This window comes from Thunnus albacares, chromosome 23 (assembly GCF_914725855.1).
Source record: "Thunnus albacares chromosome 23, fThuAlb1.1, whole genome shotgun sequence".
Lineage (NCBI taxonomy): Eukaryota > Metazoa > Chordata > Actinopteri > Scombriformes > Scombridae > Thunnus > Thunnus albacares.
This window is the reverse complement of record NC_058128.1, coordinates 14,338,855-14,353,530: the sequence shown is the minus strand read 5'-3', so window position 1 is coordinate 14,353,530 and position 14,676 is coordinate 14,338,855. Positions and strand designations below refer to the sequence as shown.

The 14,676-nt window shown below is 40.6% G+C and overlaps 1 protein-coding gene across 1 annotated transcript in view; it reads right to left on the bottom strand.

The window, feature by feature from the left end:
- The window catches only part of lrrc17 (leucine rich repeat containing 17), a 28,464-nt gene extending 15,556 nt beyond the window's left edge, over nucleotides 1–12,908 (bottom strand). Inside the window, exons 1-2 of the mRNA XM_044344135.1 lie at nucleotides 12,568–12,908; nucleotides 752–1,135 (exon numbers count right to left, since the gene is read on the bottom strand). Of these exons, the coding sequence (XP_044200070.1) occupies nucleotides 752–1,024 (273 nt within the window). The 5' untranslated portion in view covers nucleotides 1,025–1,135; nucleotides 12,568–12,908. The remainder of the gene's footprint in view (nucleotides 1–751; nucleotides 1,136–12,567) is intronic.
- Between the last annotated feature and the right edge of the window lie 1,768 nt (nucleotides 12,909–14,676).

The window sequence follows — 14,676 nt, the reverse complement described above, 5'->3', positions numbered from 1 at the left end:
AAAACACTCTTTGAAACTGATGATAATTCTCTGCGGGTTTGGAGCTATGAACAACATATTTAACATTTCATGTAATCGTTAGACCCATTGTTAATTCAAAAATATTATAAATAAAATTAAATAAGATTGCAGGTTGTAGCTTTAATACTCAAATTGCAGCTTTAATTCATGCATTTTGAATATTTCATGATTTTATGCCAAATCCAACAAGGTCAATGACACAGCTAAAAATAAAACATAATGGACTTTCTTCATTCTTTCCCTCACTGCTAATTCATTCAACAATTCAACTCTTTGAACCTGAATGGGAGAAAGTAAAGCGTAATTATACTCATTTTTCACTAATTTGTCCAGTGTTTATAACTCATTTGTCATTATTTATTACCTTGCTGGCAAAGCATTTTGTTTTGCTGCTCTCAAAACCAGAGAACACACATCCTGTATACTTGCTCAAGACATGGAAAACCCTACACACACACACAGCAAAAAATTCTGTCTTTGATCCCGACACCAAATGAATAGTTCACAGATGCTGATGGTATCAACAAACTGGCTGCGTTTAGAAACTGGGTAAGAGGCTTGAGACACTAATTTGCAGAAAATTGATGCAGACAGCCTCATTTGTTACAAAACGCTATACTGGACATTCTCAGAATCTGTTAGTTATGGTTAGTTGAGTCTTATATCTGGACTGTAGCAGGTGGTCTGTGTCTTATATATTTATATTTACACCATGCATGTCTACACTTGCCTGAATCTTATTTCTGGCCAGCAGCAGGTGGTGAATATCTTTGGGCCAGTCTTGCATCACGGTGGTCAGCTGCCTGTCTTGGCAGTCCAGGTACTTCTCTCCTGCCTCCATGTACTCCTTACACTCCAGAGTTTGACGCCTCATGACCCCGGCCCTGCCTCTGCCCCGTACACGGCCCCTGGTGCCCCTCTCCACAGCCCTTGACCTAGGGCCTCTCCGGGGCTCAGCTGACCGGAGGAGCAGCAAGAGGAGGAGGGTGGTGATCAGACGCATGATGGGAAAGGAGAGATGAGGAGAGGAAGGGAGGCCTCTTGGTAATCAGGTCAACCTTTGAAGACTGCTGTCGGAAGATTGGTGTCACAGGACGTAGGAGGCCAGTCACAGCTGTTTGTATGAGGAGAAAAATAAGGGAAGACAGAGAGGGATGTGAATTTTCAAAGGTTGCCAGTAGCCAATTAGCAGAAATAGACTCAAATTTATGCTTGCAATTTAAACATTTGCTTGACACTTGAACCACTGCAGGTGAATTGTTTTATGCTTTGAGACCTTTTGCAGGAATAATCGAAAAACATTTTATTCACAGATACAATGAGGGATTTGTCTTGGTGACATGCTGACAACTAAAATTGTAAAACAAAGCACATGTTGAAAGAATTAGCAGAGAGGTACAGAGAGAGGAAAGTGGGGAGAGAGGGACAGGAAACAGGAAAATGGGTTTGGAGGAAAAGAGAGAGACACATTTGTTACATGTTTAAATGTTATATTATGGTAAAGTTCTTTTTTCTGGTTGAATGTTTTCTACATTCGACTAAACAGACCCTGATGTTTCCTGTCTCTGCCTCTTCCTCCAACCTTTTAAACATGCTATCTTTCACTACCTTTATGTTTCTCTACATTAACTCTTCCACCTGTGTTTTTCTCTCTCAGCACCTTCCTCGTTTCATTTCTCTCTCTCTCTCTCTGTTTTTTGGTTGTTTTTATCGATTAAAACATTCACAAACATCCATCCACTTGCAGGATGTTTACATTTGTTTGCGTTTGGGAATGCTTGTGTGTAGTGTAGCTTATGTTTGAACCAGTAAGTTTTAACATGTGTTTCAGTACATCCCTTGCAAAGAAGAGAACGTCAGAAAATCGTGTTTTCCTATGTGAAATATTGCATTTAGCCTATAAAATGTCCAGGATCCACATGTGGTTGTGGTATAGTTAAATGTAGGCAACAAAGAAACTAGGGAAAGTTGGAGGAAATTAATATCAACTGTTAGTAGGAGACAGGATGCAAACTACCATCCTCAGTGTCACACCCCATCCCATCCTACTTCCTAGAGGTTTTGAGGTGGAAAAACAACTTTTACTACTGAGAGAGGACAGCCAGTATTTGCATGACCACAAGAGGCCATTTGTCCATAAAACCTAAGCATAGATTGCTCAAAGCATTTGAACTAACATCCAGTATCTGACTCCTCTTTCCTGATATATTGCCTGTATCTTTTCTCTCTCCTCGTTGCAGCCTAGCTGACCTGCCATTTGTGTGGCCATGTGAAACTATCATCAGCTGAAAATATGAGAACTCCAAGAATGGAAATATTAATATTTATAGCTTAAGAATAATGGCGATTGTCATTTATTTTTGCCATACAGCCACTTGTTTTGGACTCCCTGCTCCTGCTGCTGACTATGTGAACACTGTCTGTGAGTGTGTGCACATTTTATGTTAAAATAAGTGAGTCATGGGTCTCTTGTGTGATCAGAGGCAAAAAGGCAAGGCCCACAGGTCTGCCAAGAAACACCGTGCACACACACACACACACACACACACACACACACACACACAGAGAGAGACACAATGTGCACACTGACTCATTCCAACTGTACCAAACCACAGCCCCCTTACAGTCTTCCAGTGTCTCACACAGTGGAACAAGCCTGTCAATGCAGATGGTGTCGTTCCATTGAAATTACAGACTGGGCATGTTAGCTAACTACAGACAGAAACAGCTGAGAATGTATCTGGGGACGCACTTTCCAGTCATTGTGCGCTCTTCAACTGTCCAGCGATCAATCATCTCAAATGAAGCACACATGAAAGTTCGATTTACTTGACTGCAGCTGACGCACGCAATAAAACATTTCTAGCGAGCTGTTACTCCAAACCCAATAGAAACTGAATGAATATGTTATTTTCAGTCACTACTGTAGCTGACAGGGTGTGTATATTTATTTATATTCAAGCATGCCTTAAAAGATTGCGTGTGTGTTGTCGTCTTTTTGTATGCTTGGATACGGTACATGAAATGCAAGTGCATGTTCTTGCGCAGCTGATGAGAGACATGTTTCAACACAAGGTCGATACTTGTGCCAGCCCAAACACCAGACTAGACCAGACTCTGAGGTGGAAAACATGGGGAGAGGTCTTGAGTAGACCCAGACACAACCTGCTCTCAGTTCAAGTACTTTTGTCTCATAAAGGTGGTTGATATACAACACTGGGATCCTCCTGTGCCAATTTGGTCCTGTGTACCTCATTGAGTGAGGCATGGCACTAACATAGAGATTCAGCTCAAAGCAAACACTCACTCCAGAGCAGCGTAGCCACATCCTCCAAAATACCATTAATGAAGAAAGTATTATGAATGCCTGGATGACAAATTTAAAGAAAAACCAACATAAAGTTCCTTAGTAAGGCATTGAGCCACCACCAAGTGGGTAGCTCCCAGTCTGAAAAGTGACAGGGGGTGACTCCACTGGCTCCAAAAAGAAGTCCAATTGTATGGAAGTGTATGAGAGAATGACAGCACTTCTCACTTGATTTATTACCCCAGTAAACACTTTCCTAATGAGTTTATGGTCTCAATTGCTAGTTTCAAGTCTTCTTCAATACAGCATGATGTTCATTTTGTAAATGATGTCCCATTTAGAATAAAATAGACAATAAAGCAGGGTATGCAGGGTGCCTACCTTGTGATTGACAAGTCACAACTACGGCGACATTTATTACGTAACGTAACCATGGCGTAACCCCAGATTCACAGAGTGTAGGCATAGCTGCTGTCGCCTAAAAAAAGTCTTGTTCAGCATTTGGTTGTACTAAAAGACCCTCTAAGGACATTTTGTTTTAATGGTTTTAAGCTTGTTTTTTTGCCAGCAAAAATTAGCATTAGCATCATCGCAATTAACCATCGACTGTAAATGCACTGTGCTAACCAAGCTAGCAGCTAGCACTAGGGTCAGCTCCATCTTCTTGTCCAAATTTGGTCACTTCTGGCTCCAAAAATCAAAGATGGCAACAGTCAAATCCAAGATGGTGAAGGTCAAATTGCCAAACTCAAGGCTTCAAAACAGCAGTCCACAAACCAATGGGTGACATCACGGTGACTACACCACCACTGGCCACCACAAGCCTCCTGAACAGCTTCAATTCTCCTCTGCAAAGATTCTCAGAGTATCTGGAATTCTATTGGAGGGATGGACACCTTTCCTCCAAAAGATATGACCTCATTTTGATGGTCTGATGATAATGAAGAAATGTTTTCATTTATACAGTAATGTTGTGTTGGTGTAATGGAAAAGGCAGAATTCAACAGTGAGGATCATAATCAGCTTTGCATTTTTCCAAGATTTTGTATACTATCGCCTAGACACTAATGTTCATAAAACTGAGCACCAATTTAAGCACTTGTTGTGTTCTGTGAGTTGTTTCATATTGCAAATGGATATGAGTGAATAGTTTGGCACACTATTTTATTGAATTTAGAATCTATTTTGAATCATGTCGTGACACCAATAATCTGAATCAATTCAGATCATGAGAGTCCCAAGGATTCCCACACCTGAGGGAGAGCACTCCAAAAACATATTACTCCAATTGGGTCCAATTAGATGGGTTGAGATCTGGCCACTGCGAAGGCAATAGCATTTAATTGACATAATTTTAATACTGATTAAACCATTCAATGAGCCTTTAGATATAGTCTCTCTTCTTGATACCAGTGAGGAGTCTAGCTGCTGCATTTTGAACCAGATGCAGGCGAGATAGGGCTGAGAATTGCAGTAGTTGAGGCGAGAGGAAATCGGTGCTGGTACTCCTCAGCTCTTTTCTACATCATAGCTGTTAAGCAGGAAAAGTCCAGCTCTGTAGAAAACTATGGCCACGGTCAGGAGACAAATTCCAGCTATGACCATAACAAACTCCCACAGGCCGAACCCAACCCTGTGGTTCACCTCATGCCCATACCGACCTGAATTAGCCATTCCAGTCTAGTATTATGTCTTCTGGTCAGTCCGGATGCCAACCCAAAGAAGTCTCAAAGAAAAACTGTCTCCCCAGCATCTGCAAATATTTTACTTGGGTCAGTTATTTCCTTGGGGGCATTGCCCTAAATATCATACAGACAGTGTTTTTCTGCCACTGACATTTGGCCTGAACCAGCGCAAAGTTCAGTGTGGATATAAAATGTGGTAGCAGCATGTCTCTCCTCTTGGACCATGGAAATATAATTTTAATTTTATAGGAAGAATTTTAGGCCTTTTTGAAGAAAAGATGGTGAGTGATTTGTCTCCGCATGATGTGTTTTTTGGGGTTGCAGAATAAAAAACTTTGATGATGAAATACATGTCCACAAAATGTAAACGATGTAATATAGTATACTGAATTATACAAAATTTTTAAACTACTGCAATGATCAAAATCCTCTCCTCCTCTTGAGTTCTATTTAGCCATGCTAGCTGCAGGATGCTAATGTTAATGTGTCCATTGATCCACCGTGTTTGCTAATTATCAAATGTTAGAGTGCTAACACAGGAAACTCAGATGGTGAACATTACAACTGCTTAACATCAGCATGTCTGCATTGTCATTGTGAGCTTGTTGCATGCTAATGTTAGCATTTAGCTTAAGGCTAAAGCTAATTGTGCCTAACTACAGCCTCAAAGAGATGCTAGCATGGCTGTAGACTCTAGTCTTGTTCTTTTGAATGCTGTGATCTATCTCACAAATACTGCAAAGCTTCTATCGCTATTTTAACATGTTCACCATCCTAGTTCCATCATTTGATAGTCATCATTTAGCTACTGTAGGTGTTTCTTAAACTCGATAATGTTTTCATTGTCTGGACTCCAAATTAAATAGACCAGACTGAAAAAAGTGAAAGTTACTCCTGTGTGTCAAAGAGATTTATAGTGCCACATTTTTGTCAGTTTTATCAGTTTGTTCACAGTTAAGTGAAGGTCCTGCATATTAACCAGTAGTTTATATGCCTCAGGGTAACACAGTTAATGGTATGTTGTTTGGTTTTTATATTGGGTGCTAATCATTAGATATTCTATTTTTGTTAACGTTCCTGGCTCAATACTCAATACTTTCACATTTCAACCACATTAGGTGAATTTTACAGCGTAACCACAATTCAATAAATCTTTATTGTCTCCGGAGGACAATTCTGGTGCAGTTTAAAAAACATGGGGGAAACACACTATCAACAACAAGTAACAAGAAACATACTGTACAGTCAGCAACAAAAAAATACTAGGCTATAAATAACAAGTAACGGCAAATGTCAAGTTTACAAAGTGCAATGAGTAAAGAAGTGCAAGCAGTAGAATGTACAAAGTGCAACAATAAAAGGTGGACTTTAGTTCATGGTTAATGCCAGCAATTGCCTTATGAATGAAGGAGCGTTGAGCTCTGGAGCTCCCGAGCCAAAGGACCCAATACCTCCACCCACAGGGCAAAGGTGGAACTCCTCGTGCAAGGGGTTGGGATAGGTTGGCCAAGATGGAGGTGGCCTTTCTGACCAGGTGTCTGTTGTACAGAGCGGAGAGACTGAGCTGGGACACCACTGTGATCTTAGAGCAGGTGTTCACCACCCTCTGTAGCTTTGTTTTACTTCTCACTTTAAGATTCCCAAACCAGCCATTCAGGACGACAGTTGAAATTGATTCAATAAAAGATCTATAAAACAGAGTCATAACCATTTTGTCCACATTAAAATAGTTAAGCTTCCTCAGTAAAAACAGTCTTCGTTGTGCACTGGAGTGGATGGTGCTTGTGCTATCTTCCCATTGCAGTTTGTCATCAGTGATTGTGCCCAGGTATATTTGTAGGTACTAACAATCTCAACTGTGTTGTCTGCTATGACAATCTGAGAAGGAGTGGGTGGGTTTTTTCTAAAATCAATCAGCATGTCCTTCTTTTCGCAGAGAACAATCAGAGAACACTGCCAGTAAAAACTCTTTAGAGAAATGTAACAGCAAGAGTATGATTATGTCATACAGTTGGGATAGATATTAAATTACCAGCATGCACTGAGCAGACTACTACTGCACCATTGTTTCTGAAACTGCTGAGCAAATGGAAGAATCATTATTTGGTCATTTGCGTTAAACCTTTCTGATGGCTGTGCAAACCAAAACAATTTACAAAGTTTGAAGACAAATAAAGGACTGAGTGCTGAGAAGAAGTGTGTTCTCGATCAAAACAAACTACTGAATAAATGCTGAAATCTGTGGTGTTTCTCTGTGTGGAATTTGTTTTGGGAAACAGTGTGCAGGGAGTGAAGACTTAAAACTCCTCTCCAGCTGAATTTAATAGTGCGTGTCTCCCTATTGTACCATCTTTAACAAGCCTTAATGTCGAAATAAAACAACTATTTTTCATTCTTTTAAGTCCTTACTCTATATTTGCCGTTGTAATTTTTGTAATTACTCATTGTAAGTTAACGTTTATGCTAGAAATATAACTGATTTAGTTACTACATGCAGTAGCACAGTAACACATGTATAATACATATATAATTCAGGGTAATGTGTGTGTTACATAATGAAATGGAAAGTATAATTTAATCAGGTGGCTTGGCAGGAGTTCAGTGTCAACATTAGCCAGAGAATTAGGAAGGTCTACTGCTCTGCCAAAGAGCCAGAGGTCAGAGTGTAAATATGTGAATGAAGCAGCAGAAACATCCACATAGCAACCACACATAAAACATTACATTATAACGATTTTTATGCAGATAGACCCAAAGACAGATACATACATGCATACTGCAGGAACGCTAACACCCACACAGGGACAGAAGACAAAAACAGACATCCCAGCACACGTCGCGTCTGCGTATGTTTTCTGAAATGTCTGTGGGCTCAAATGGGTCATTTGACCTCAGCAGACCAGGGGAAACAAAGACAGGATGGTCTCTAACACCATCACATACCACCTACATGAGGAAAAGGGGGTGGTAAAGAGACAGTGACGAAGATTAAGAGAAGTACAGATGGAGGGCACTTACATATCTGAAAAACCATTTTCAAACCATTTTTCAGACTGTCTTGGCTTCAACAAAAGAGAGCTATTAAAGGTAGAAAGACAAGATTAATGTCAGAGGATGAACCTGAATGAGACAGAAAATATCATGATGTCAGCAAAAATTCCATATGGCAAATAGAACGGGTTGTTTATTTGGAGGTGTTGCTGCTGTGCTTCTGCAAAGCCAGGAACACACAAGAATATTTTTAATATTTTTATTTTTAAGGTAATTTAAGTCCTATCAAACTGGGGGAAGATGCAGCACCACATATAAACAACAGCCCCTTTCAAATTACAGTTGGGGGTCCATCTAAAAAAGACACGATCACTTTCAGATTTGAAAGCTGAATGAATCCTAAACTACTGGTGACCTCCCTTATTTTTGCAACCACTGCAAGGTTATTACATAATCAAGCTAAAACATATGTATTCCTGGCTTAAAGCTGCACTAGTCAATATTTTTATATTAGCAATGCATTGAATGACTATGTGTAATGTAAAAGGGGTCACTCAGGGACTATCGCAAAGAGAATCATCCAACTCTTCAGTTCCCCTCAGTTCTATGGAACCTTTTAGCATCTTTCAGTTGATTGTTTTGGTTTTGCAGCCCACACCTTTACTGTTCTGATTCACTCTCACGGCTCATTACCTTGTTTTTAGTGAAAAGGTTCTTAAAAACTGACTGACTGTATGCAACCTGTCCAGCATCAAACGACACACTTACAAAGTTAGCAACTAGCTGTTGAACATGCCTTACCAGAGCTAAAAGGGGAGTGAACGTTTGATGTACAATAAACCAGACTGAGGAATAAGCAAGCAAAAGCTAAGCAAATCTTATCCATACATCACAATGTCACAGCCTCTCACCCAAAAAGCCATGAGGCTGCACAGTCTCTACCTGCCCACAGAGGCTCTTCATGCTCCAATAACACTGGACAGAGCACTGGGGATGGAAAGAGTACAGACCTCCAGAGGAAACAGTGAAGAACACAAGGGCCACTCTGTTGCAGGATAAAAGTGAGAACCAGCAAGAGAAGCTGCAAAAACAAGAGCGAGAAACTGAAAGAGCCTTTTCTCCTCAATAGAAACATCTGAAAAATTCAGCTTCCATCCATGCATTTATATGAAGAGATAGAGGTGGAACGTCAGTCAGTCAGGCAGGCAGTTAATTACAGAAAAAACTGTAACAGAGAGCTGGAGAGCAGGGAAAGTTTAAAGGTGAGGGTGTTTTTATGGCACCGGCTACGGAACCGGTGCAATAATTTACCGACTATTGACACGGAACTGGATTCCGTGTCAATAGTCCCCAGGCTGTTGGTCCGGACTGGTTTTCCATGCCAATAGTAGTTTGTTCTATTGGTACTGAATGGGCTTCAGGAATTTATTGCTGGACCTCTTGTAGACCACTAACCGATGTTTTTTACCGTCACGTCAACATTTTAGTGTCGCTAAACGGGAAATTTTTACCGGACATTTTGACCATCACATCGGGCATTTTAGTGCTGTTAAACGAGACATTTTTACCAGACATTTTTTACTGTCACGTCGAGCATTTTAGTTACGTTAAACGTGAATTTTGACCGGGCATTTTGACCATTACATCGGACATTTTAGTGCCGTTAAACGGGACATTTCTACCGGACATTTTGACCAACACGTCAGGCATTTTAGCGCCATTCAATGGGACATTTTTACTGGACATTTTTTACTGTCACATTGGGCATTTTAGTGCCATTAAACGGGAAATTTTTACCAGACATTTTTTACCATCATGTTGGGCATTTCAGGGCAATTAAATGGGACAGTTTTACCTCATTTTACTGTTTTAACCCAAACCATGATCTTTCCCCAACCCTTACCAAGTGGTTTTGTGCCTAAACCTAACCATTTTAACCCAAACCATTGGAAGGATTGGCGTATTTTGAAGTTGATCACGTGATCTTGCATAATCAATACCAAAGTGCATGCATAACAATTCCGTACCAATAATAAATGGACTATTGACACAGAGGAATCCGTACCAATAGCCACTTCCCTTTTTTTTTATTTCCGCTGCCAGCCAGCCTTCCAGTTAACTGACCTTACTTTGTTTCCTTTGGGCTGAGTTTCCAGTATGTGTGTGTGTGTGTGTGTGTGTGTGTGTGTGTGTGTGTGTGTGTGTGTGTAGAGAACTGTGTGCTCCACCATCCAGCTGTAACACAGACAGAGATGAATACAAGAAAAGAGTGACAGTTCAAACTATGGGAATGTAAAGAGACTTAGGGGGATATAGTCTAACCACAAACCTTAAATCCTAAACTAGAGGATGAGACTGTGTATAGAGAGAGCAAGCGAGAGAGAACACTCACACATCCCTGAGAGCCTAATTGAAACCAGACCCGTTCATTTCTGCAGAACAGGAGAAGCATGAAGGACTTTAGAGAAAGAAAATGACACTTGAGTTTTTTTGTCAGAGCGGGTCAGAGGTGGTGAACTCAAAAAAATAAACATTAGAAAGAGAACCTTTCAGTTGGAAACAAGCCAAATTCTGTGCATTTTTGTGTGTGCTGTATGCATGTGAAATCAGTGTTTTTCTTATTCTCCAGAGTCCAAACAAAACCACCAGAATAGCAACAATGACTCGAGAAAAAAGAAAAAAAGGTCACTGTCTCATGCAAGTCCTATATGTGTTTCCAGCCAGCTTTTAGATGGTGTCATGCAGGCATCAGTGTGGTCTCCCCCTGTTTCTTGTCTGCATCTAATCATGTCCTGAAACTTCGAACGACGAAACACTCAGCCCCATCATAAAACAATACTTTGGAGCTGAAATGTGTCAGGTTTATAAACTTGAACCAGGTTTATAAACAGAAAAATTAAGAGATGGGGAAGCAATTCATTTAACTGTTATGCAATTTTCTATTGTTTTCAGTTTTTTATTCTTCTCTGCATCTGTTCCATGTTTCACACAAATTTTCACAAATCTCAGTAGAACTTGGGGGTTAAAAAACATTCATGAGATGTGTAACCCACCACCCACCCCACACCCCCCTGCCAGCCAGCTATGTTGATTGGCTTGGATTGGCAGCAGACACAAATTAAATACATACACACATGCACACACACACAAGCAATCCTCCCACTCACACACTCGCTCCTCTGACTACAAAGTGTTCCACTTAAACATAACTGCGGCAAGCTGAAACAGCAGAAATTTAAGTAAAAGGGACCCATGCACTTTGTAATCAGAGTAAACTTGCAAGTCAAGCTTTTTTTTTTCTTCCCCTTTTTACGGTGCAGGATTCCAGAGGGAAACCGCACGCTGCTCCGCTCCGCTCCGCTCTGCACTGCGTGAGTCTGAGGAATTTTACTGAAACTTACACTTCTTTGTGCAGATGTACATATAGCTGCACACACATATAATACAGATGCCTTAACCAGCAGCAATTATACACACAACCTGTACACAAGCTGTGCTGCTCCTGCTTTCCTCACAGCTAACACCAAATAGCGGGTCCAAGTGGGTAAATTAGCCCCTCACTCTGGCAGAAGTGCTGCTTAACTCGATCCAGTGCACTACATACAGTAGGGAACTGAATGCCTCATCATGGCAGTATAAGTTATGGTGCATGGAGCCACCAGACCGTTACATAACAACAGCAGTAAGGAAGCGTCTAAAATTAGCAGTTGAATGTTTACATTGCTGCAGAATGTATATATGCCTTTAAGAGGAAATCAGGATCAACGTGAGGGTCCAATAACTCCAAAAAGCTTACTTCAGCAATTCCTCAACTACTGAACTGTAACAATATTCAACTTCAACACAGTATAACAAAAGAATAGTGTGAAGTTTTTTGCATCTTCAAATAAGTGCCAAAAAGCCAATGTGTGTGATGAATTAATAAGCTTCTACATGTTTTGTAAATAAGCCTCCTATCTTGTAGCTCTGTTCTGTCCATTCATTCATCTACTGTACATACATGTGTGTGCAAGCACATCTTTGCAGTGTCATCATACTTGTGCAAAAGACGTACAAGCTGCAAATAAAATAATACCCCATATGTTCTGATGTTTTGCTGCTTTTGCTCTTTCAATTACTCATCATAAAGCACTTAGCAAGTTTTACATGACCATGTTGTATTCACTCTTTTTCTCTATATATTGGACTGTCAGCGCATGCCTATAATGTCTACGGAACAAAGGAGTAAGAAAAGGGGGGAAGTCATAAATAAAACAAAAAAAATTTAAATGCAGAAATAATCCTTTGGTGGAGTTTATTACAGCGCACTCTCTAACCTTATAACCCTCACAGCAAGATAAAAATAATATGATGTAATCTTTTCCAAGTCTTCAGGGAAACAGATTTTTATCACCAAGGAACTATGGTGCCAAACTATACTTGCCAAAATACTTCTTGCATATTGAATATTGTGTCAAGGCGGATTAGGGATTTGCTGTTGCTTTCGTCTGAATAATCTTTTGTAGATAGATGGAACTGATGTAGGCTACTTTAGTGCATCAGATGTGAAGGTTCCAGTCCTACCTGTGCAGGGAGAGAATCTGGCTCGGTCTCGTCCACTAGGACCTGCAGATCTCCGGTTGGTCCCGCGTCCCCGGCTCCTAATCCTGTCATGAGCGCTGCGTCCAAGCCAAGAAAATCTGCCTGGCTGCCTGTAAACTTAGCCAGGACTGAGGGAAAAACGACTAGCTGCTTCTCCAATCTCTCTCTCTCTCTCTCTCTCCCCCCCTCTTTCTCTCTCTCTCTGCACTGAGTGATTGACTACTGCCTTATACAAGCTGCCTCTCTCTCCCTCCCTCCCTTGTTTTTCACCCACTCAGCTGTATCACACTGAGAGTGTGAAGTGTAAAGAGAGAGACATGGAGACTGAGCAAAGTAAAACTGATTCTCAACAGAGCCACAAGGCTGTGTCTGGTTTTGCATTACACACACACACACACACACACACACACACACACACACACACACACACATGTAGGAGGGTTGCAACCCTGCACTGGTCCCCTCTGTTAAAACCAGTGGACCTCCTCCAGGATGTGCTGCTAACATTGGACATCTGGGTGGCACGAAGGCAAAACACTACCACCACCACCACCTGGGTACTCGTATGTTTGTCTGTCCGTCTGGTTCTGTGTGCTGTCATATGCTCCGAGCAGACTGGAGAGCCTGAGAGATGTGAATCTTAGCAGGTTTGTTCCCAAATGACCTTGGTCCACTTCCAACATCTGCCTTTGATCACTATTTCAGTGGAATATCTCATTCATGTCCCATTCAAGATGAATTGTAATATCTTTGGTGATCCCTTTACTTTTTATCTAGCATAATCATTAGATCCAAATTTCATTATGTCCAGTATTTTGGTTCATGACCAAATATCTGCAAAATTAATGACATTCACATTAACATCAGCTATACTTTGTGTGTAGTGCTAATAAACAAATGTCCTAACATGCAAAACTAAGATGGTGAACATTATAACCGTTCACCACCATTATACCATGGCTGTCAACTCTTGTTCGATCTTAAAAAATCATTTTAAATTTTTTATTAGAATGATGTAAATTAGTTTTGTGCTGTTTGATTTCTTTGACAAAATCAGGTTTGACCATCAGGTCTCATGTTGGATAACATAATTACTTATGTAGCACTGAAGATTCCCACAGTGGCTGGATACTCTCTCACACTTGTTGCTAACGTGAACCATTCGGTGTTACTGATACAAAACAGCTCCCAAAGGAATAGTTTCATCTACTAGTAAGGGGTATCCTGTGTAATTTTATGGTGCCAGAGGACATCCCTGCTAATCAACACAATGCTGCCTCCTCCTCACTTCTCTCCTCTCCTCTTCTCTTCTGTTCTCTCCTCTCCTTTCCTCTGAGTCAACACTGAGTAAACAGCTCCATATTAGGACCACCACTCTGCTCTGTCTTAAATGGATTGTTTACTGCCAAACCCTTCAAATGGCTTAAGGGCACTTACACCAGAACAGCTGTTTTAAGTAAGTAGGATGCGCTGGGATGGAGACCTTGGGGCTTTTCTGCAAACACTATAAAACAGTCAACCTGTCTGCTTAGCAGCAGACAATGGAACAATGGACATACAGTAGCGCCACCCCCAAACCCCCTAGAAACATACAAACTCCTATTGTATACAAACATACATCAGACATTCAGTACGACTGAGATAAAAAACAGAACATTAAAAATGCAGTTTCTTCTATTAAACCTAGCATGCATGTTCCTGAGTGTGTGAACATGTAATGCTGACTTATGAGAGGGGCTGTTCATATATGTCAGGCCAGCTGTGGTGCTAGCGGGGAGAGGAAGGATGTGCCTTGTTAAAATGCTTCAGACACATTCTTTAAAGAGCCAGGTCAATGTTTAGACCTAATGCATCCCTTTAAGACATTTTTATAGCTGCTTTGTATGATATAAATGTCTGATCTGATTAATTTAATCTTTGATGAAAGAAAAATGTGTGAACATGTCTAATTTGTCAGACTGGTCAGTTTGAATGCTTGTTTTTGCTTTGTTATATCTTTAAACATCTACAATATCAATTGTGGATCATATATCTTTGACAAAAGAACAATCTCAAGCAAGTGAAGTCTCTGCAAGTTCCTGCATTTAAATG